General features: G+C 34.6%; 1 protein-coding gene across 3 annotated transcripts; it reads right to left on the bottom strand.

Annotated features, from left to right (window-relative positions):
- Positions 1–914: 914 nt before the first annotated feature.
- Positions 915–26,066, bottom strand: LOC119068351 (acyl-CoA Delta(11) desaturase-like). 3 transcript variants are annotated; one of them, XM_037171916.1, is made up of 6 exons: positions 25,301–26,066; positions 6,920–7,177; positions 5,641–5,854; positions 5,282–5,404; positions 5,030–5,215; positions 915–4,878 (listed from the first exon to the last, which is right to left on the bottom strand). In XM_037171916.1, exons 2-6 carry the CDS (start codon positions 7,149–7,151, stop codon positions 4,548–4,550), a joined length of 1,086 nt encoding a protein of 361 aa, XP_037027811.1. In that variant the 5' UTR covers positions 7,152–7,177; positions 25,301–26,066; the 3' UTR covers positions 915–4,547. The 3 variants fall into 3 exon arrangements, with proteins under 3 accessions (XP_037027811.1, XP_037027810.1, XP_037027812.1); XM_037171915.1 differs by lacking the exon at positions 25,301–26,066 and adding an exon at positions 11,813–12,042; XM_037171917.1 differs by lacking the exon at positions 25,301–26,066 and adding an exon at positions 7,600–7,738.

Genomic DNA, 26,066 nt, shown 5'->3' with positions numbered 1-26,066 from the left:
AGCAGTATGTATGATTATATGTCGGACATGTCAGACGTTGGAATATACATATCCGAAATAAGGCAGAAATGAAGCTGATACTGGATGTATATTGACGAATTTTGGAGAGAGCAAGCTGTCAAGTAAACAAAGCAAAAATTCAATTTTGTCTCTCAGACGGAGTACTTTTTTGGTAAGTGGAAATCAAGCATTAGAATTTGTACACGAAAAGTACGTTTTGCAAATTGTTTTTACATCAAACTTTGCTAGATCAAGTCTTTCAGAATACAAACCTCCTCATGTGTCAGTACTTCCATAACTTTCTCAAATCTCAAGTCTTGATCTTTGAATTTGATGACTAAGGCTTGATTTCCACTTACAAAAAAAAAACTCCGTGTAGCTAAACCATCTTTTTTGTATTGTTTAATGTGTAAACGGAGTGCTTTTTTCGTAAGTGGAAATCATGACTAATGCTCCATTTTCAGTTCATATCCTAAGTTTTTTCAGATATTTTTTTAAAACCGAAATCGAAAAATATTGTACTCACTGCACCCCAGGAAAATGAGCCATTACTTCATTGACATGTATGACCGTTAAAACTCATTTTACCAGGGCTGAGAAAGGAAAATAAGTTATTTAAATAATAATTGTTTGGAACTTTATATTTTGCCTTGTGTGATTGCATTCCTTGCCTTCGACTCGGGCTGCAACTTGCACACTAGGCAAATTCCAAACAAGGACGTAATCTACTATTAAAGAGTCTTTTGTGCAAATTCCTAACTAGTTCAAATTATTTTCAGTTGACAATAACTTCATGAAAGAAAAAAACAAATATGGCGAGTCCGGAACGTAAAATGATTATATGAAACCTAGGAAAAATAAAGATATTTCGAAAACCACCTATTGCAATGAATGTTCTAATTAAAAATTTCTTCTTTTTTGTACAGAATAACAGATTTATTTCCTTAAAATTTTATAAATACAAGTATATAGGAAACGGATCACATTCATATTTTCATTTTTTTTTAAATTTTGTTTCTCTTCTTTTTTTTCCCTCTTATTCGACTAAGCTCATTTCATAATTTTCTTTTTTTTTATTTCAACAAGTGATGTCGCCCGTATATTTTTACTGTTTTGTTATTCTTTTCATACCATTTTGAAACGTACAATAATTTTACATTTTATCCAGAGCCGATATAAATGGATGAAAACTTAAGTGTTAAACTTTAAATTTAATTTAAAAAAAATGTTTTTAATTTTTGTTGTTGAGCCATCTGGTGCACTGGTTTAATTATTGAATCCATTTTTTCATTTCCATTTTTCAAAACTGATTCATAGTTTTAGACACACGAGAAAGAAAAAATCAATTAAAATTCTAGAAAAAAAATAAATTAAATTTATCAAACAAAGGAACGTATTGAGACATTTATTTCTGATTTCATTTCGATTTCTCTGTTTTAAACACAACGCTAAGGTTTCATTTTCATTTCTCTCTTTTTCTTATGTTAAAAAAAAATTCATTTCTAAGAATTTAAACAAAAATGTTGTCGGTACAATGATCGCTGCTTTTATAATCTTCATTAAATGTTTGCCACACTTTCAATTCAATTTATTTTTTCATTTTGATCATTTCCTATCAACCTATCATCCTCATCATTACATCCGTCTTACAAATAATCGGTTTTTCTTTTCTTTTCCCTGAGTAGTGCGAATGGGACAAAATGTAAATTAAATTAAATTCTATCTTCCTTTCAGTAGTGTAAACATTAAGTTAGTAAATATTACCAGTACCAACGAACATCGGTGAAATATCCATATAAGTGGGAAGGGGGTGGACTCATCAATCAACATCTTGACTGTACTAGAATAGTTTTCTAACTGTTGTGCTGCTAGATCTTGATTTTCTAATTTATTGGTGCAATTGCGCAATGTTTTGATAATTGCAAAAGAAAACTCTGACAACAATGTGGTCACAATGACCAAATATTTTCTTCTAAAGTTCGTTAAAATTGATTCTCAATCGAAATTCGGTCGAACGATATTCCAATGAACTTACAAAATTCATTTAAAGTACAGCAATGCGATCGAAGTAATGCGTAACTGGATTTTCATTAATATATTACGGCACTAGTGCGGTAAAGTGACTTTTGCAAAAATGAGAACTTCACTGGTAATCCTAAATTCATGTTACTAACCTGCACCTTAAGAAAAATTTTGTCGATACATTTTGCTCGGCATCGCCTCGGATTAACAGTTTTGAAATCTTTTGGGCAAAATTTACATTGAAAGGCATATGTTACCTTGCTGTCCTTAGTATTCGTTTAATTGTTCCCAATGGCAAATCATTGTTCATCCAAACGACAAGACGTTCATGTCAGATGGTATTTGTTAGTAGTTGAGGGAAAATATGACGCAGATGAGAGCAGATAAATACTGACAATCGGCAACGAATTTTAAATTGTAATTGGGATTAAGATATTTGAAGTGTTGTTAAGTTTGGATTTAAAGAGTGAAGTATAGCCATACCCATAATGGTCTGCATAACCGTGAGACGTCGAGCAATTTAATTTTTTTATCTGAAGTGCATAGTAAGTTCACGTCAGAACCCACTGACAGGACTCATTTTTATCAAATAATCTCTAATCGTAGACATCAACACATCAACATCTAGTCTAAGAAGTGGCCAATCCATTATGTGAAAGTTTTTGTTTTAAGTCGAAGCCATCCTATATCACTTTGGTCACTTCTCGCTTGCTACGGAATTATATGTTCTGCACTTAACGAATCATCTCACTCTAATATTCCAAAGCCAGCCAAGAAATAAGAATTTCAAGGGTAATCCACATTACATTATTTAAAAGTTCTTCAATAAATCGAAAAGTTACTTCGTCCTGGACACATCAATGAATCCAGATGGAGGTTTGCGTTTCAGACGTTTTACAAGAATTGAGACCGTAAGCACTTAGGTTCATCATATCAGTTTCGAAATAACACTGCTGTGCTAATTGTCTGTTTACTGATTATATAGTCACGTTAAGTCAATTGTTATGATGAATGCAACTTGTGGAACTTTTCAAACGCCCGAGCAAAAAAATAATAAGAGAATTGTGCACATTTCGACAAGTTCCGCAACCCCGAAGGTTCTCTGTTTAGCTACTCTCAACGTCAACGCCCATACTACAACATCTGAACTGATTTCAATGCGTATCTGAACTAAGATATCAGGTTCAACGGAGCTTGACCTCATTTCATTTATTTTCAAAAAAGTAGTTCTTTAACGAATGATCAGCGTAGCTCCTGTATATATACAATTCTAAGGAGCTACCTGAACCTGAAATTTTTGATTTTCGGATTCAAGCCGAACCGGACAAGAACCTGAATTGGTTCAACTCGAACCTGAACTTTTACTTTTTGGTTTCATCCGAACCTAAGGTAGATCAGGTCAATTTCGAGTAACTTGAAATTCGTCGTAAAAATTCGTGATTTATGAACCTGACCCGGGAAATTTCAGGTTCATGTTGGGTTGAAGTTCAACCGTTGAACGAGAAATCGAAAATTGCTTGTTCAGCCCAACTTCGGATTGAACCTGAAACCTTAGTTCAGGTTCGTAATCCACTTCGGGTCAACTTGAATTGATAACAGGTCAACCCGATACTAGCTTTAGAACTGAGCAGACTATCTTCAGTAAAGTCTGTCATTGGTCGTATTCATGTAAAAATCGAAAATTCATTGATCAATCTGAGAGGTGAATTCATCGATATCTTTTCAAGTGAACAGAAAAATAAAATATGGCAAGACCGAAGTAAATCAGCTGACAACTTTGAAATAATGGAATGTGGGTTAGTCAAATATTTGGCTGGCTTTTAGTGGAATGCTACCATCCTCTGCAATCCATTCCACATTCAACCTTAAGAAAAATATTTGATTATATTGTGTCAGCATTTCCTACATATACATAATGAGATAATGTTGTCCCATTGGCACCACAAATATTTATTGTTAATTATTTAATCTAATCCCCTAAGACTTAACAACTAACGAAAAAAATGTTTTCGTTACTTTTCCAAATGGATTATCACACTTTCATTCTTTTTGTTTTTTTAGATTCTTTTTAAACTGTTTTCACGACTCTTCTCGCTTGGTTTCATTTTTTGATTTTATTTGTGCATTAATAAAAATATTTTTTATTTATCTGAGAGCCCACAATTAATTTAAAAAAAGTAATAATCAAAATTCAGGGTGCAACAATTAAAAATGAATTTTACGAAAAAAAAAGTTTTCAAGAAACGGAAACGATTTGAATCTCTTCCTCTTTACAAAAATAATAATAATTTTGAGAATAAAATTAACTAAAAAAATTGTTTTTTTATACCCATAATTAAGCATTGAAAAGCGCGTGCCCCTACCACATTGGCGGCACAACGTATAATCTCCAGAGAAAACAAAATTAATTTACATTCAACATGCCGAGAATGGTATATAAGAATAGAAAGAGAGAGAGAATAGAGATTCACATCATCGACACAAACCACATCCGACTCCCCTTCCGCCCCTCACAACCATTCCTCTTATTCTCTCTTATTTTGTTGTTGTTGATGCGTGATCATTGCATGATCGATTTCAATCTGATCCTGATCAGAATCGCCCCAGCCCCATGTTGGATGCGTTCCGTCGCCGGTTCGTTCAACGCGCCTCTTGATAATTTCTTCGGACACCGATTTCAGATCGTAAGCCCAGCCAATTTTGGCAAACAAATCAATGAACGCTGTTGTCATATTGGCATTGTAATTGCCCAATTCGGCGGTCTTGTAGTCCCACGGGAATACGTGATGGTAGTTGTGCCAGCCCTCGCCGAAAGCAAATGCTGCAACGGCCGGATTTTGTGATGGATTGATGTTTCTAGAAAATGAATTCAATGGAAGGAAATGTTAGTTGTCTTCTCATACGGCTTACTGCTTCATCGGAAACAGCCTCATTCCACACAACATAACATAGTGGACAAAAAATCTACTGTACAGTGTTGTGTGTATGTATTGAGGATGATACGTACATATCATACGGCCTATCACCCCATTTATGAGCAGCACTATTTACCAGCCATGTTGCATTCAAGATGAAAGTCCATCGAAACATTGTAGCCACAAAAAATGAATTAACAAACGATTCGTTCCAGTAGTATATCGGTACAATTGTTGGTAGTACGAAGCAAGCGAGTGGCATCAACAGCATGTAATATCTGAAGTGGACAAAGGGTTTTGAAAATATTTTCATCATCAAAAGGTATTCCGCTTTTTCAACTCACTTCCTCTGGACCATCAGAACTGGATCACTTAGTAGATCGGATATATCAAGACCTTTTCCTTTTTCAATGACATCGGGATGTTTTTTACATAGAAGCCAGCCGATGTGTGAAAAGAAAAATCCGCTACAATCGAAAGACAAAAAATCCAATCAGTGTCAACGTGGACGACACACAGCTCTAACATTTAATGGGGACTTCAGATAAACGATATAGCATATGCCAGTCGGTGAGTCAATTGGCAATTGAACCCAAAATATTTTTTACTTTCAAATGTTTTTGTTTGCAACGAAAAATGACAAAAAAGAAACAACCAACCGAACCCGACATAAAAATTAGTTTACAAAATACTTTTCACTCACCGTGTTGCATTATGAGGATCAGCGTCCGTTTCCGAAAATTTATGGTGTACACGATGATCTCGTGCCCAATGCAATGCACAATCTTGAAATGCTATGGTGTTGAATACAATCAATATGATTCGAAGTGGTAGTTTCGCTTTGTACGATCGATGTGCCCATAAACGATGCGCTCCGGCTGTGATACCCAAACCGGATATCACGTACAAAAGTACGGCTAAAAGGTATGACAGAAGAAAACGTGTGAAAAACTAGAACATTTTGCTAGTACTATAGTAAGGAATATAAGGCCGAGTGTCCCGATTTTGTGAGTACTCCAAGCGAAACAATTAACTTAACAAATCCTTTACACGAATGCCATCGCTGGAACTATATTCGTATCTAACTTTCCCTTCTCGATAAAGTGATAAAAGTCTTCATAGAATTAGAACGCTCCCCGGTTCCACTTTCTAGATTTAGATAATATTTGGTAGTAGACTTAGTGGCAGATCAAATGTCGAATTTGTGAATGGGATGGGTGGACTTGCATATAGGGAATGCATTTAGTTCGTTACTTTTACTTTGCTCTTTTAGCATCCACAAATCACAAATTGCGTCATATGACATGACAGTGGAAGCTCCAAGGGAACCTCAATATAGATTTAAGCACTAGGTGTCATAAGGTGTCTTCGGTAAAACATTAGTCTCGATTTCCACTTACGAAAAAAGCATTCTGTTCTCTCTCCGTTTATTCTTTAAACAGTAGAAAAAACTAACTGTTTTTTTTTTTGTAAATCAAGCTTTAAAAACGTTTGAGCCGTCAAGTTTTAAATCTTTGAAAACGCCGTAAGGTGATTGGGTTTGCGAAAAGCGTGTAAGGCTCGAAAAACTTACTAAGTGATTGACCTTAGCGGGTACCTGCGTTGGAAATTAGAACCATTTTCTTTTGAGAATTACAGAGCAGAGCTTTAAAGTTTCATGTAAATTTTCCAGTGTAGCATTGCAATGAAACCATGCAAAATGCAGTGTGAAGATCAAAGGAATACACCCTAATTATTGCGTTGCTTTCCACGACTCTTTCAATTTACAGTACTAGGTAAAAATGTAAAACGCCATTGCATTGCAGAGTAATAAATTTAATTGCGCCATTACGGGTAATTTCAAAATTGTGCTGTCATAATCAATTGCCGTTTCAATAAAGATAATTTAATAAATTGCATTTGCAACAATGTTATTACACACCGTCGAAATGACATCAAAAGCAAACTTCATCAATTTCTCATTTTTAATTCAAAACACTCACCGAATAGAACAGTATAAAATTTAGCAGCAGTCAGCATTAACCACGCTCCGTAGAGTGCGGCTATGTGAACATATGTGAAGGCAATTATGTTTCTCCAAACCAAAGCGACTTGTCTCTTATCATTTCGCACCACTGGGGCAACTTTCTTCAATAAGCCTCCATCGTTAGTTTCGGCATCATGTTCGTTGAGAACACCGGTGCAGTCAGCTGTGGTCGATGCATTTGGTGCCATTGTACAATTATTTTTCTGGCTTTGTTCTGCAAATTGAATGAATCAGAAATGGATTAATTTAACAGGAGGTCGAACAACAAAAAAAGTTAAAGACCAATGCATGGGAAGATTTACACAAAATTCACAATGACGTAGTTATTTCATGTGTTAGCGACATGTAATTTCAGGTAAGAACACAGCAAGTAGTCATTGAATGCTGAAGTAACGGCTGATGGCCGGTCTAGTTTAATGCTCTTTTGCAGTTCATTTGAAATGAATGTTGAAATTCATTAAAAAGCATCGCATTTACACAGAAAACGATTCTATGCGTGCATCACTGTTCCCAACTAACTAAATTTTTGATTTTTTTTTAAATAATCGTTACACCCCGACAGATCAGGAACAATTAAAATCTCATTGCAACTGCACGGTGAAACATTGTAGTTGTGCCTGCAAAAATTGTATTTACTGTCTAATAGAACTGTTGGGGGACAACGCTCTTCCGGCTTTTGGTGTATTTTATAAATATGATACTTACGGCTCTACGGACGAAATTTGAAATAAAAACAAAACATAGAGTCAACCTATTCACTAGTAAAGCACCAGTAACATTGACGGAAAATTTAACGAGAAATCTGAACGTGTTTATCGACGCTCTACCATAAAGCGCATATCTTATCTAACCGCAATGAGATGATGAATGAATTTCAGTTTCATTGCCAAAAACAATTTATATTTTGAACACTGATAAGCTAACCTTTCAAAGATAGAAAATGGGTGAAATTATTTTTACTTTTAATTAAAACATCGACATTATCAATCGCACAACATTCTATCAATGAAAAAAAGGATCAGCTGAATATCATCGCCAGATTAACAAATTTATTTATCAATGAAAATTTAACAATTATAATCAATGAACACTGTAGTGGGTATACTAGTATACTACAGACAATTGTCTTGTTTTATTTTCAGTTGAGACTTTTCCGTCACTGAATTATGAAATTCTTCTAATCTCTTTTTCGGACTGTCCAGGTGGTAATTAAAAGTTCTTATCACTTTGACGCATTCAATCAACAAAAATAATCTGAGGTTGAGTTGTTTATCAGTTCGAAAACAATTCGTCAATAAGCTTGGGTAAAAAAAAATAGTGTGGCGTCTCATCAAACTATAAAAGATGATCCTATAGGGAAATACAAACAACTATCTAGAGAAAAAAGTTTTATTACGAACAACTCTCAAGAAGCTAAAACTTGTAATTGACCTCGTATCAATTACATCCGCTACTTCCTTCCGTACATAAATATTGGCTTAAACCCCTAACATTGATCTATGAAGCTCTTGTGGCACAACATTGACATATAAGCAACTTGGCTGAACACACGACTACAAAGTGACGAACAATTAAATTACAATCAGCAAATTAAAAATGAATTCGTTTTTTCCTTTATTGATGTCGGGATACGTTACATGAATAATTTTCAAAACTAATTTTCATTAGTCGGCAAGCATCTTGTATATAATTCATACTTGTATTATACTATAGCCGGTTAATATCGAGCTTATTTAAAGATTGGATCGATGTTAATGTCGTATCTGTCGTGTATAAGTATTAGTACAAGTCCATCTTTTTCTGGCAGTATTTAAGTGATATAGTTCTCAAGCGTTGCTGTTGGAAAAGGCATTAAGGTCACGGCGACAGCTGATGTTGAAATTAAGCTTTATGCTACATTCTCCAAGAGAGCTAAGAAATATTCTAATTGCCAGATTCTTGATAACATTCAAAAAGAACGTCCTCAGCTATAGGGGATGGGGTAGTGATATAAAACGAAATAATTAAAATATTTTCATGAATTCAATGGATGAACAAAAGACCATTCTAGCCATCACTTTTGGTACTTAAACATTATGTGAAGAATTTAACTATAAATCGTACAGCCGACCCGCCAGCCCTTCAGAAACGACCTTGCGGATGTTTTTCATTACACTCAAACATTTGATTTGCCTATTTAAGGTAACCATTACATAAATATTGAAGGTGATGCATTCCTTCGGTCAATCGGGAAAATTAGGAAAATCTACTGTTGAGTGACGCACAGTCTTTCGCTCATAAAATGTATGTGGTAAATATGAAACTTCGAATACTGGAAAAGTGTTAAAACACGCAAGCTGAATTATTCGGTTATTATTCGCTTTTTTACTGGCTGCGTCATTATTGTGAGCAGTCTTTTTTTGCGCATTTTCCTTTAATAAATTATTGTTGTTATTTGTTCATTTTGCATGGAAAATGGCAGCATAAGGATTCGGGTACATAGATGATAGTGAATCGATGATTGATCAAACACGTTTCTGCGAGGGGGTTGGTGTTGAAAAACGTACGATGGAAACAACCGTTGAAACGCGAACGTGTTCCCCTGATGAATATATAAATTATTCTAACTTTGTCTTCACACATCTGAAAACTGAGCAAGACTTGATTGTTTACTACTTGTACGTGAATTAATTGTTTCATCAATTAATCCACCATCCATGATCAATCGACAAATAGCTGGTACTGGTATAGTTATTCACAAATTCTGAGATGAAGGACCTGTTGAGTTCATTTTAGTATTCTTAGAAAATTCTGATTTGCTCAACTAAATTGTGTGTGCTACCAAACACAAAAAAGGTTAAAAAAATATTTTTTTTTTCAATTACGTGCGATGTTCCAAAAACTACTAAATAATTCACGTCTATTCAGCTCTGTATACATATGGTCAGTCTCATGATTAGAATAACCCCATACTAACATTTCATTCTGTAAGTCTAGTTTTTCTTCGCTATAGTGTACCACTTGCAGGTTACAGGACGTTCAGGGCTTTGAATGACGAAAATTTGTAAGAAGACCTTCGTTTATACAAAAAGTCAAAAAGGTCTTCAGGTATCCGTCCATATGACTAGCCCAGGCCTAAGGACGTGACCAAGATAGACCAATTAGTTCATATAAAAACACGAAAAGAAATAAATCTTCTTCCAAAAATTTGATGAACGACTTAATGCCAGTTCAAGTTCAAGTTTATGTTGGCATCTATTAAGTGTGTAAATCGGAAGAGTGCGATGGAACTGAAACCTGATGGTAGTGCATAATACAGACTGGCAAGTGACCAACTAAGGCTGGCAAGCTCATTCGATTCAGCCTCTTTTGGCTTGCCAAAGGCAGAATTTCTCTATTATTAGAGCCTTAATGGACAGTAGTAATGTGACCTCTAAATGGATAAAATATGTTGATATTCATGTGGCGCAATAAATGTCGTTTCATATTTATAACGAAAAGCTCGTCGTTATAAATCCAAGCCGTTTTGTTAACAAAAACAAAAACTCTTGGAACTGGTGCGGAATACATTCAGTCAAATGAAATTCAAATGGGATACGAAAAACGAATACGAACTGTACAAATTAACTGAAAGCAACGTGAAATTTGAACAGTAATAACGAAACAAAAACAAAAAGTTTCAGGCATTCATGAGTTCATCAAACGAAAATTGGAATTTTTGTTTCGTTTGTAACGTTTTCGTTCGGACAAAAATTTCCATCGTACACATTTTGAAAAATTGCCCCATTAATTATAAGCCAGACTATACCTACAATACATTTAATAAAAAAAAGTTTGTGAAAATTAAAATAGAAAAAAAAACCATGGAAAACGCTATTATCGATATTTTCATTTATTCATGCTGGAAAATTGATGGTGGTGTAGAAGAGGAGATGTAGATTATACACTAAAACAAATAGCTTTTTTTTAAAGTAAAACGAAAACTCACTGAACTGCGTAAAAGCATCACATATGCACCATGTATATAAATAATGGAATGCCTGTGATAGGCCACCATTATAACAACGTTACACCGTACCCTGTTCTTATCACCGAAAAATGTTTTTAATACAAAGACGTATGTTAAACTGTAGCATGGATATAACAAGGAAATATTATATAGAGAGACCATGAAAATTGTGTAAATGTTTTATGAATTTACTTATAAAACATAACCCCACGACATCGACCGACATGTGTGTGCGACCATTTGAAAAAGAATATATACAATTAATTAACATTGAATAATTCCATTCCTAATAAACTGGAATTTTAAAGGTTTCAATGTAGCCGATCCTAGTGAAACGAACAACAAAAATAAAATAAAAACTCGTCAGTCCATTGGGTCTCGGTCGTCTCATTATAATTTCTAACAAATTTCATTAAAATGCAATGGATTCATATTAACATTTCATTCTATTTCCGACAAAAATTAAATTGTTTATTTTCGGTAGGTATGATGATTGCGGAAGAATATTTAATGATCCGCATACAGGGTATTATAATCTGCATCTACAAAGTATATATGAAATTAAATCTGACGTTTCAGACGCGAAATTATTATTTTTTTATTCATACAACCACATGAATATATTATATCATTGCAGAGCGCGTCATTCCCACCTAATACCAATCGAATCGACGTCTAGAATATCTAGACGGAACAAATTTATTGAATAACTAAGCCAAATATAACTTCGGCTTTAAAGGTGGCTAGAGGTCATACATGATATGGTTCAGATATATCTATATACCCCGTCCTATCAACTAGAATTTACTAGCATTAATGCATGCAAATAACAAAATTAGCACATTTTGCAAAAGTATTAACCATTCATTCGGTAGTAGTTGAATCACTGTGCCAGCATATAGATTATTTTTGATATCACAACAATATAACGCCCTTCAAGCACGTCGGAAAACGCACATTAACCAGATAATACACTTTAAACCAAGAAAGATGTTAATATTTTATTGACACAGAAACACACGGTCTAAGAGCACGCAGTTGTTTGTATAAAGAAAAGTTTTGTAGAGGGCAATGCAAGAGAAAATGTACTGAAGTTTATACAAGAACGTAGAAAAATCTGTTAGACTGTATCGAAGCTGTTGAAGTTTCATAGAAGCCGGCTGTACTGCGTCGGTCAACAAAATCATTTCGTCATTTGGAAAGAGAGAAAGAAGTTTCGCCCCGAATATGTGGAACGATCGACAGCATGATTGCAACCGTTTTGATAAACATATATCCGCTGGAAGTGGAAGTGAGCTGAAATATGTAAATGAAATTTTCAATATGAGGAAAACACATTTTCATATAGTCGTGTCGCTCACTACGATAGGCAGATAGATATAAAAGACCCGTACGAGCTGGAATCGATTCATCACACGGACGACATCAATGGAACATTGGAATAAATGAATGCTAAATTCGAGTACAAGACAGAGGATTGTAGCGATTTTGTTTCCTTACTTCACATAATACATCGACAAACGGTTCAGTTTCAAAGATAAAATCAAATTTACAGAATACATCGTCACTCCGAGATGAAAATTGCCATTTCGTTAGAGAATACCTCGACAAAGGTGCAAGACTCGTACTTCGTATGGGACTAAAAAAAAGTGATTGTCGTGTCACGTGCTTCTTTCGCTTTGATATTGGAAACTATCAACAAATAAATATTGACTTGTTATGTAAACAATGAATTTTGCATGAAACTCAAAATTAACTTTAATTCGACAAAGCAGCAGTTCTTTTCTCGTAATTGTATGTTAGTTGTTCGTCAATGAATGAAGCAATATATCATAATAAAAAGTATTGATTGCAGTAATTATATTGAACGCTGGATTACTGTTCCAGTGGAACAGGTTGGTTAACAAGCTGAATCGTATGTTTAGCTTAAAGCCTTTGAATCTATTGAAAATCAGTAACATTGAAAAGTATGAAATCAGTATAGGACTTTCGACCTTTCTTTAGTAATTCAAATACTGGTGGGTAAACATTATAACCTTATAGCAACGACTTGACATCCCCTATCGACAAGTATAAGCGATTATATCTAGCTGGTGTTCGTACATGTTATATGGCGAAAATTATGATAAAAATATTAAAGTGATAAACAGGAGATACTTTACCGAAATGAAGTACTAGATTTAATGATTTTGTTTTGCCTGTTCAGACCACCAGGTCATAGTATCAATTCCTTTTAATCCTAAGCTAATATTTGAGGTTGCATGCTTAATGACTTAAACCATAAAAATTTCGCTTCTAGGGCCTGTGACAAAAGATAAAGCAAAACGAGAATTTACTTCTCTTCCACTAACAGTGAACAGTGAAATTAACAGTGAAGTTACTGCATTGAGAACTGGATGTGTCAAGTGCGATAGTATTTAGTACAGTTGAACTCAGCCGCCGATCGGCAGGAGGTAGCTAATAGTATATTGTGTAATAAGAGGATTTTTGAGGACTAGTCACAATCACATGAGTCAGAATAACAATTTTAACCAAATTGTAAATGCTTCCGTAAGTTACCAAACCAAACTAATGCCAATAACGAGATGACGACAGAGTCAATAGTTTAATTGACTCAGTTATATCAATACGAAGAGATTCAAATGTCGTTGATGGCATTAAACTCTTTGACTATTTCAGTACTTTAACACTGACTTTCGTTGCACTGTTGTAAAGTATTTTCAATTCTAATTTCAAAAAATGTAATTTACTGGTAAAGTTCAGCCGATTGAAATTCCATATTCATTTCCAATTTATAATTATTGATTAATAACTCGAATAAAATTTATAAATTTTACTCACTCACACACCGTTGTATAATTCGTTTCAATTAAAAGAAAACTAATAATTGCATCACTTAAACATCACATGTAAGTGATTCATTATTATTGGATGTAATAGGGTGGCAAACTTTCATTTTCATTGATGCAAATTTGCCAAAGCTTTGTCAAGTACAATTATTATAGTTAATAGAATCGTACCCAAGTTCAAGGTTTCTTGGACAACACGTTCTGTTAACATGTGCAGTGCATTTTCGATTTGATTGCATTGAACACTTTGTGATATAGACGAGTGACATTTTTAAATAGATTTTTACACAAAAACGTGAGGCAGAGTTGATTTCACTTAATGGCGGCGAAACCTTTTCACAAGTATTTAATTAAAATACCTCACAAAAGACACATAAAAGATCTTAGGATTCTGTAGGATTATTAGTTTATCCGCTCGGAGGAGATTCCACTTCGTAGATAACCAAATATGTGCAAATATGCATAATGTAAACTATTTAAAAAAAAATTGTTTGTGCTGTTGCACCTCGAGAAGAAAACATAATTTACATTTTTTTTGTGAATGTGAGATTGAATATAGTAGAAAACAAGCCATTACTGACGGTAATAATTGTAAACGGAGTTATACGTAATTATTCTTTAACTGCTGTCTCAATTGAAAATTAACATCAGTTTGTGTTTCGAAGGATGCTGTTGTTGTACAATTTTCTACAATATTTATCTCATCCCGATTAATCCGATGACTTTGATTATTATTTTCCGAATTCTATCTAAATTACTTTTAGAAATCGCAACCAATACCAAGTGGTACTTTGTCTTCCCGTTGTCAGTCTGCAACGTAGAAAGTATTGGCAGTAAGAGGTCAGAGTTGAACAAAAACCAGAACTGTAAGAAAATTCGTTTTTCAAAATACAAATCTGTCATTTTGAGTACTTGGAAAGTGGAGAGCCTGCTCTATTGTCGGCGGTTAATAATCAGCACTCTGTTCAATGATATGAGTTTGCTTTCCAAAGAAGAAAATCTGTTATAAGCGGAAGGCACAGTTTGAAACGATAACATATGCATTTCGGAAACGGCGTAAATTAGACTATATTCCGATTGTTAAACATTAGGGTTGTAAGTAACCGAAATAACAACGCAATAATTCATCATAAATTAAGTCGAGTTGATTTAAGTAATTATAATTACGTTGAACAAAAATTGTCGGAAAACTTACAAAAAAAATGTAATTGAAGAAGCTCGAAAAGTTCACAAAATAAAATCTCAATAGTTACGATAGTCAATTGAAATACCAGCTTATGCGGTGAAGGTTTAAAATCGACTGGATTGAATTTCACAGTACTGCGACGTTCTGATTTTTGTTTTTCTTTTCGTCAATTTCCTCGCACAATAAAACGATACAAATTTTAACCTTCAAATTAGTTCACCTATTGCCTTTATTGTAAAAGACAGACCAAAGACGTTGTATATTATACGACACCATAAAGTAGCAATAATGATTTTAAATTATATCGAAACAATACACAACAATTAAATTCACCAGGAGAATCAAATTTAAAAGTTTTTTTGTTTATCCAGTGTAGCAATATCGCGACTGCATCGCTCAGTTGCAGTACACTATGAACGAAATGTGGTTCCTAACGCATGTCAAAAGGCAGTTTTAGGCGTATTCGATTCCAGAACTCGCATCCGGTTCGAAACCTCTCATTCGCTAAAAAAAACCTTGTAGTATGCGTTAGGAGAATACTAGAGCATAATCACCGAAATGATAGACTACAGCTAGGAAACTAGTTACATTTCGACTGGAAGGACTTTGTAACAAATTGGTTTATTGTCACTTGCTTAATTGATATCTTTATGAAATAGTGACGGACTACAGCCTGTAGCTGAAGCTCGGATTAATATAATTCTTCTGGATACTAATTATTCTTCTTAAAACCTTACAGGTATCAATGACTAGATAAATTTATCGAAGTTTATTTCATCATTGATCGCACTACGATCATCATAATATTCACTTCCCGTTCTCACCCATCGAATACGTTTTTTGTCGACTTTCAAATGGAATCAGCCATATAGGATGTGCACCGTTTGCAAATAGTTTAATTGTTCACAATTAAATGAAAAAAACTTGGTAAAATTTCGATTTCAGTGCCAAAAAAGTGTGACATCGTATCAGTATTAACTGTCGTTTCGTTTGGTGTGCTTTAAAGACATCGACAGTAAAACATAATATCGTTGATCGGCAAAAGTACAATTTAATTCATTAAATTGATTGAATTATATTTATTTGCTTATACTGAAGTAATCCGTTTCAGCTATTTATTGCATGATTGCTGAACAATATCAAATTGAAAACATATAGATTATTTAATAGCTTTTGTATTATATGCAATTCTTTCATTCTAGTTGTAGCACATCCAATTTAACAACTCGTCATAATTGCTTGGCTTAGCCATTATCGGTATCACTATTTAATGAACACATCAGGCCAATTTTGGTTTCTAAAGAAGTGTCAAAAAACTACGTCCAGGGTCGAACTGGTTACCAGAAGACGCATAGGGCTGGTAGAACCAAAGCACATCCTTTAGGGTAAGAAAGAACATTCTTTAGGAACGGATCTCGGCGCCAAATCAATTTTGCTTGGGTATAAAATGTATTTTTCATGCTAGCGATGCGAAAATCCTTATTTTGTTGTTGAAAATGGTGTTTTGTTGTTCTCCTGACTGGAAATGCATAAGTATAGTGGTTGGTGCAATTACTAGACACTGCGGGCTGAATCGGCACCTCAATAAACTAAGGCTCTCGGTGACTCCTTGGTGCTCCTGCGGATTAGAGAAAGAATCGGGCATACACGTCATTTGTGAATGTCCTAAATTTCTTCAACTAGGACGCAGGCTCCTTGGAGATTGCGTGGTGCAACCCTCCGAAGTTGTCGCCATGGGACCTGCCACTTTAGACAGGTTCCTGGCGGCGACCGGAAGGTTTCCTTGATTAAAGTGATGACCGGAAAAGAAGCAAAGGATCACAAGATCTGTGTTTCAAGATTATCTAGGTGATCGTCCCACCCTGATAAATCTAAAATCTGTTATTCTGAGAGGCGTCATTTTAGGTGAGAAAATAACCATATTTTAGGCAATTTAGCGAGTTGTAGCCCGAATGAAGTGAGGGCGATAAGCGAAAGTGCCTAAAATATACCGTCCGAGAAAGTATTGACTATTTTGAATTGGTTGAAATTTAGTAGCTAGTCCAGCCAAGATTGATCGATGCGGCTGTTCTCAGTTGTCGCAGTATGATATTTTGGCATATTAGTGCACTACGCTTCGAACAACTTCATCAAAACCGGTTTTTGTGTGCAGAAAATTGCACTGAAAAATCGACGACACGAGATACGAAGATTTTCAGAAAAACGACGATTCTTCAGGAAATCACCTTTTTTGTAACACTTTGTACGAAAAATTAAAGAGAAGAAATGACGACTTTCTGAAGGAAAGGTGAAGAATCGTCGACTACTCACATCTTTTTTAGAACCTCACCATTTCTTCAGAGAGTCGTCGTTTCTCGTGTCGTCGATTTGTCAGTGGAATTCTGACAACGAAATTTCAAGAATTTCTTGAAGAAGACTTGGGTGACTATTTTCATCGACCTCGGTTCTGCTCTTTGTAAGGAAAACATATTTTACATATTTCACAGTGAGTAAAAGTACCTCGGGCTTCCGCTCTCGGATACTTTTACTCACCTGGATACGAGATAACTCGTTACTTCCAAGTTATAGTAATCTACTATTCCCGTGTTCCAATAACACAGTGTCTCAATTGACCTTTTTAAATTTTATAAGCCGATAGTTCGATCTGTTTCTCGAATGAATGCAGCGTTTAACCGATGCACAGATTAAAACAATTTTAATATTCTAATTTGTTCCTTATAAATGCACATCGATTTCGAATGCAATATTAACATTGAGCTTGAACTCAAATGACAACACAAACTCTACACACATTTTATTATACATTTCATGTATGCAATACGATGCAAGCCCGTGCAAGCTTTACACACACTCACACACCGAGCGAAAGTGTATGCATGGGCTCGATTCGGTTTTATTTTAGCGAATACAAAGTGTAACATATCAATAAAAAAAATCGTGTAAATTTCCACTCATACTAATTTTTTATTCGAGTTCATTGGTCAATATTTTACCATTTCAATATGTTGCATATTTTATTGCCTTATTGGCTATTATATATACATGTAATGTAATGGACACCGGTTATGAGAATAAAATTGAAATTTCAATTATCGAATACTGGGACTATTTAAATTATTTACTTGTGTACTTGCATCCTTGCTGGTATGTAAAAAAAATTTATTCGACTGACCTAGTCACACTCATAATGCATTTTTTTAAGCATGCATCAGTTGAAGTATCTCCTGTCAATGTAGCATTGTACTAGATTAATGCCAGCAGATAGTAAGGGATGCATTATTTTGTGTCTATAAGCTTACCAGCTTATGTGTAGTGTATTAGCGTGAGCTTTAGGACCTTCTATCATAAAGCTATGTGATCATGTAAACGAAAACGAAACAATAAGCTAAAATCCTATAGTCCCAGGAACATATTTTCGATGGCTTGCCATAGGCTTCACAATTAGCGCTACAACTACTTCTGGTATATTTATCAAAGTTATTACACCTGCGTCTACTTAGGGTCGAATCACCATTGTTTCACTGAAGATTCATCGTCGATTTACCAGAGGCTCATTGCAGATTTACTGCAGATTCTTCGGCAATAGACCGGAGATTCATCGAATATTCACCGGGGATTGAAACAAAAAGCAGGCAGACTCCCACCGTTTCCAAACAACGTAGGACCTGTTACGGTTGCTTAATAATTCCTTTCAATTTCCCGCAAAAGAAAATTGCTTTTGTTTTACGTCTGGAGGTAATAGAATACGGAAATACAATTAGCTATAACAAAAGCTAAAGAACAATGAACTGTATTAAATTAACCAAAATGCATCAAGACACAATCAACAAAACAATATTCGCCGAACTTCCATAATAAACAAAGCAAAAAAGTTTTATTATCCTAAAATGGACGACACGTGTTAATGCTAAGCGATCTTGCTGTTAACAGAATAATTCGCTGTCGTCTCTTTTTACACAAAGTCTATTTATAAATCAAAGAGTATTGAAGAGTACCTTGGAAATTAATAAAGCCCAAAAGAACTTGTATCCTCCCACAGTTGCTTTGAAAGCAAAACGAGCGATCGATTAAGTTTTGGGACCGTTCCAAATATTGTATGGTTTTTAATAATTGCCCTTGTTGACATTGTTGGCATCGATTCTTGCAAATATAAAACTATTAAAGTCATGACACAGGTAATTTAACGGAAGAAGCAGTAGAGCAGATTGTTGAAACTTGTATTTTCGCTTACGAATCATCAGTGATTTGTGATCGATGTCAAATTTTTAATGTTAACAGTTGCTTCAACTAGGTGTTGACTTCAATGTGATAAGGTTGTGATAAGAGGGATCTGGGAAAAGGACTCTGAAAAATCATACAAGACGCAAGTAATTTCTGGCGTCAGCCCAATTATTGTACCTAATTTCATGTATTTTTCATAAGTTAGCTTACCCAGAATAGGGATGCCAGTTTTCTCAGTTCAAATTTTAACAGTTTATAAAAACTTTGCATATTTGGTCAAAATTCAGCATCTGTAAGTTTCCGCCGATGTTGCCAAGCTGTTAAGAGTCAATTCGCCAAAACTTCGAACAGCTTATATGGAATCGGGATTCAAGCCGACTGCGATCCAATCGAGCTATGGCTCAAATGAATCGTCGTTCAATTCTGAGAATATCGTGGAACAACTTTTTTCCAGAAAATTTTTTGTTGGGCTGTCATGGTCCTTAGAAAATTTTTCTCCAAAGTGGTCGCGAAAATCGTTTTATTTCAGTTACTCCAACATGCGAGATGTGAATAATGTCAAATTGTGCACGTTTATGAAGGTCAATGAGCTGAATATTATTAACCAACAAACGCCTATGTTTGAACAAGTGAAAAACCCCGAAAAAACCGAAATTTGGGCGGCTGGGAAAGTTAGTAGCATCAGAAAGCTCTAACCCGGAGTTTTGTAGCTTACTTCAAGCTCTATCCATTGACACCCCACTCGACCATATCCACCGTCCCAGTTAGAAGTGGAGTTGATTTTCCACAATGTGTCTCAACCCATCAAATTTTGGAGAATCGTCGAACTTTAAAGTACCCGAAATAACGTTTTTTCGAGCGAATTTTATTATTTATAGGTTTACGAGATAATAGTCAGTAAAACTAACTTGAGTAAAACTAACTAAGCCTGAAGATGTCTCATAGAATTTTTTTTGTAGAGGACAGACGAAACGAACCAAAATTCTAAAATTTTACTTCATCAATTTTTTGAAAATAGTAAATCGACCTCAAAATTGTTTTGACACCTGTTTCGGCCTCAGGACGTCTGTGTAATGGTAACCTTGGTTAGTTGGACTAACACTCTTCAGTTGTTCCATTACACGTCTCTTAACAGTTAACGTTTGAATGAAATATTTAGTTTTGATGTGTTGGAGAAATGGCGAGTATATCCTCTCGAAATCCCAGAAAAACTTCGACAAATTTACAGGAAAACTTCCCGTAAGTATCACATAAGCAAGCTCATGCTAACTCTTCAACGGTAGCGAAAATCGGGAAAATCCTAAAAAGAAACACACAAAACGACAAAACCGAAATCCGATCACATAAACAAAAGAGAATCAGAAAACGACTACGCAGACAAACTAATATCTTCATTCAAGTTTTGGTCCATGTCTGAGTTATTCGCCAATCCAGTTGCACAGCAATACCAAGCGCAGAGCGTGATTCACAGACCGTTTACACTCTTGTACCTCCAAAGTTGGAAAGAAAAACGAAAAGGTCGGTGACAGCAAACTGAGTTCTGCGCTTACTTTAAGTAATCATGAACTCAACAATCGACCAGTCAGGTCACGAATCCACTCACTATATAGGAACAGGGAGGGGAGCAAGGGAAGGGCTGTTTTTAAACACGAAGGACAAAAAATGGTCTAATGAACAGAAAACGGCAAACGCAAAAACTAGCCTCTCGAACACAAAACCCGGATCCAAGCGTCGACGGCTGCGAAACGTAAACCTAAATTCTGGTGTTCACATACATAATTCCAGGCGTTCACGAATCGGGACGCGACATATGATTTAATTGAAGGCACCACGAATTGCTCCTCTGAATTAAGTCATTTCTACAGAGCCGACTTCATCGACTATCTCATATGCGGATTCACTCTTGGAGTTAATTTCTTCCTTTGGACCATTAAAGTCTGAATCATCTTCTTCTTCTGATACACTATATAGCTAAAAGTAGACCAAATGCTTTTCGTATCATCATTGGGTAATTGATTTCTGTTAGTCTTAAAACACTAAAAGATTGTTATGATTCTAAAACTGCTAAAGATGTGGAAGTTGGAAGACCAGGGTCGGATATGACAATCACTTATTTATGCTACTAAGGTAACTGAAACGAAATTATAATTTGAGAGAAGTTCAAAAATTGAAGCAACTTAAGCATCGAATCCTAAAAAATCATGTCATGTCGAAACCGGATAGTGTAAATCATTGAACCGTAAATGAATTATTATGTTCTGTACACAATGTGGAAGACGCGGAACAATTTAATCCGTTCTAGACATTACAATATTAATTCGAGGTCGGAACTCCAGAACAATTGCACTTATCACGCATATATTTCATGAAATTAGCTACAAAGAAAGAAAACATCTGAACTGGCTGTATATCTACGAAAACAAACACATTTTCCGTCTATCGTATTATCTTAAAGCATTCAAATTGATTATACCGAGCATGTTAGAATGAAATTAGAGGTTTGCGCTTGCGCATCGGTCACCTTGAATAAAATAAATTCTGTCTGAGAGAAAACGAAAAAATGGTCTAAAAATTGAACGTGTGCTATTTGATGATTACCTCATTTCAGTACGAATAAAAGAAAAACAAACGATCTCGTTGTTTTTTCTCTCCGTAATGTTTTCAGTGCTGGATCTCATCGCTATTTTTTCCTTCTCTTCTCACATACGGTTCCAATTACTACAGAATTCAAAGACTAACCCGTATACATTTCTGCTGCTTACATCACGACAACTTTTATCGCAAATGAAATTAATATTTGTTATGAAATCGAAATTGCATGGAAATGACTCTCTCATATTAAGAAAAGCGTACATAAAAACTCGATTGTAGACATGGTGACTCGTTTAGCCACGACGAAATTAAGAATTTTACTTCCTTTTCCATTATTAATCGGCAACGTTTGTATATATTGCGAATTTAGCGTTATTGCTTTGGATTTACAACGAACATGATATATAAAATATAACCGTCCGTCTCCCAATGAATATACTTCGAACATAATAACCGTCCACAGAAGACGGAGCCACACACATACATATATTGAATTCAATATTTCGGTTTTATTTCAGAGGGATAAAAATGCTGGATTGTGTAACAAACGAGTTACGTTATTTAGTTAACATTATCGGTCGGAAACGTCTAGAAAGAAGAAAATATTTTTTTTTTTTGAATTATAATGTGGAAGCATTGTATGTTGTAACGCGGAAGAACATGTAAATATCAATCACATCAGGTCAATGACTTGTTTGGACTTTTGTAAATTGAACGCTAATTAGAAGGGAACACTTCACAATTTACATTTTATAGTATGCAGGAGAATTGGAAAATTTTGATTGAGTAACGGTAATAGATTATTTATGTCATGTCAGGCCAGTTTACAACGAAACACGTTACCAAAAACTCAATTAATTATTTACCAGGAGAAATCATTCCAGATATTACTTCACTCAAAACCAAATTCATGTTATCAATTGCCCAATAATTACTTGAAAGGCATACTATTAGACGCAAGCAACCCCTTCTGTATAATAGTTAAATTTATTGAAATTAAAGTTCTGAATCAGTTGGAAAATCGAATTGTTTACTAGCCAGGCACAAGATTGACAGGCCGCATTAATGAACTAAATATTTTCGGAATCTTCACTTCCTAAAACGTAACGTACTATAAAGCTCGGTGAATCCCCATAAGATTCCAGCCGGAGAATTGTTTTGTGGAGGGTTGATTGGGGATTCAATAAGACAATTTGTTTGCATTTTAAAGACACGTTAGAAGAGTATAATGAAAATAGCTATTTAATGTAAATTTTGGGCAATAGATGAAAAATTGGTTTCGCTTCGGGTTGATAATGAATCCTATGTGCAAAATTCTAGTTGAGGCACAAGTTAGGAACAAGATTTTGTGTACAGATGTAGGATCGTCATTTTTACAAAAGTCACTTTAACGCACTAGTGCGTAAAAATATGAAAATCCATTTACCCATTGCTGTACATAAAATTGTGTTATTTGTTTAAGTCGTTCACAACGTTTAATTTCGATGACTGCACAAGTGCACAAATCATCCTACAGTGATAAACTCTCTAAATGACCGTATTTTTCTAAATTATTTAAGTATTTAAAAAGTAAATTTTCACCCTTATCGAACTAATGTTAAAATTTTCACCTATACCCTATACCACCACTATACCGGCAATAAGTTTAATTCATACATAAGTGTCTAATCATTTATTAATGATGTCAACTGTCATTTCGTCCATTTAGTTAAAAGAACTGGTGAGTAATAGTTGAGTGTAGTTAAATGTATTCAACTTCGTTTTCAACAAACCATTAATTTAATTAAAATATTAAAAAGTGACCATTGACCTCTAATTCGTATTATTCATATTCAGTCATCTTAATACGTGTAATAGGGTTGGCATGCAATGTTATAGGTAAATCGAAGTACGGAAGGGCGAGGGCGTAAAAATTAAAAAAAAACTAACTAAAAGTGCAGTAAGGTGTCGATTAAGCGCCAAATTATTTCGTGCAAACATACCAATTTTTTATTTAGATTTGTCGCTATATTTTCTTAAGTCTTGATTTGTCAAAAATGCATGGAATATGAAAATAGATTCAAGAAAGAATTTATCTTTTATCTTATCTTTCTAGTTTCAGAAATATCACTCACTTCTCAGAATACTACAGAGCGTGAAGATTTCACACTCTCAATAAAGAATTCTTCTCAGCAGAGAAGTTCCAATCAGCGCCGTAGCCTGGCGGGGCGCAGAGAGCTCCAATAAAAATTTGTGTTCAATTTGGATTCGATAGGAAACAGAAGAAAGTCGTCACACTTTATATCTAGTATTTCGATAAACATGAAGAATCGACATTTTCAGCTGGCTTTTCAGCAAAACGAAATTTTGAATGCAAGGAGAAAACAAAAAATTTCACACGTGCCGTTCGTCAATACTTGTTGGTCATGTTTAACCTAAAAATAATTTGTCGAAGAATCGTTTTAATGTTGCTCAAACTATGGTTCTTGTTGACTCAAATAAGGCCACTAGTGTAGTACCCGGCTTTGCTCGGGTAATTATTTAATGACAAAATATTTAAATATATTCACGCGCCAAAAAATAAATTTTCCCAACAAAATTGAAAATAAATTCTCCCTCCACGTTTAAGAAGTGCATTCACGATGTTAATCGTCGAAAAAGAAATTCGCTAAGCCTGAACGTTTGATCTCGGCTCTGCGTTCAACAAATAGTTTTAGCCTTTTAGAGACGACTTATCATCTGACGTTGCTGTTGCTGACGACGAAACAACTGTGTTTTAGTACTGTTAGTGTTTTGTTATTATAGTAATGGGTGTCAAGAACAAACTAAGATTGTCTGAGCGGTTGATGCAAAAGTTTCATTTTAATTCAATGGAAATACAAAGGTGAATGCATCACAGCGAAATGGTTAAAATAGAAATACAAAGGGGTGACGAAAATTTCATTTTTCTCCAGCAAGGTCGAGGTCTTTTTCGATAATAATCTGATTTTTTTTTTTAGAAATTTAAGGAAATTCAAGAAATCGATAGCCTAAAAATAGACTCTGATGTTGACTTTTAATACATTACACAACCGACCATTCTGAATTTGTGTTTTTTTTTTCTTCTCAAATTCATTTCATAAAAAATAAATCAAATTTGCTGTTGATTTTATGACTGGGTTTTGTTGGAAAAATGAATCTGCGTTCTATTTTTGATAGAAATAAGTTCTGGTATACGAGCAGAGAGTCGGTCATGCACAACTAAATTCGGTATACAATTCGGTGTTATTTGGGTGAAGTAAAATGTAGTTCAGTTTACACTCGTACCCATGATACTCAAGTTTAATTGGTAAATCGATTTAAACTCTTGAGATTTTAAGTTGCCAGCAATTACAGTAATCACTGCTCAGAAGTGTTTTATGTCATAAAATATTCAAAAATTTTAAGTAATATTTATCTGATCACCTCTCTATTTAACTGAAATGCGCGATGAGCAAAAACAAACACATTCTAGAAAACATTTCTATAGAATTAAAGACTTACCTCGCTTTCCGAATCAAAGAAAATTATTTCAACAACAGATCACCGCTTCTTGTATATGATTCGATGTATTCGATAGTCACGAAAAACTAATTAATTCGATTTGTGAAGCACACAGTTCAAAAAACGTAAATGACACTGTTTAGATTAATAATTTAATACAAAGAACAGAAAATTTCAATTTTGTTTGTTCGTTAAGTATTTCTAATTTAGCCATATACGGAATTTGTGTCCACCACGTTCAACACTGCTTGACAAACTGTTAGTAAAGCATTTTTTAGCTGTCCTTTTTGATACGAAACGAAACAAAAATTACAACCACATGCGACACTGATGATAAGCTTCTCACACAAAAAAAAACGATTAAAACAATAGAAAACGGTTCGATTGACAATTATATGTGTATTAGAATATTGTGCAGCCGTTTGCCTCTAAATTAAAATTTTTGCCGGCTCGTTGTGTTTAACAGCTGATTCAACGCTCTTTTTACAGATTTGATGCACGGCAATTAATTATAAATTTAACAATACTTTACTAGAACAACCAATTATACGAATTTATTGCAATAGCACCCGGCGTTTTATTTTGTTTCTCTTCGGCGTTAAACAAATCACTGATGTGACTCAATTGGAAAATACTTTCAATATGACAACAGAGAACGTGTTATACGTTTGCTGATTAAGTTTAGACTTCAAATTGGATGGTGAGTTCATGAAAAAATTTCAAATGGAAACACAACATTTACATCAACATCAGGCGATTTGTTTGG

This window comes from Bradysia coprophila (assembly GCF_014529535.1).
Source record: "Bradysia coprophila strain Holo2 chromosome X unlocalized genomic scaffold, BU_Bcop_v1 contig_173, whole genome shotgun sequence".
Taxonomy (NCBI): Eukaryota; Metazoa; Arthropoda; class Insecta; order Diptera; family Sciaridae; genus Bradysia; species Bradysia coprophila.
This window is presented reverse-complemented; position numbering and strand designations above follow the sequence as displayed.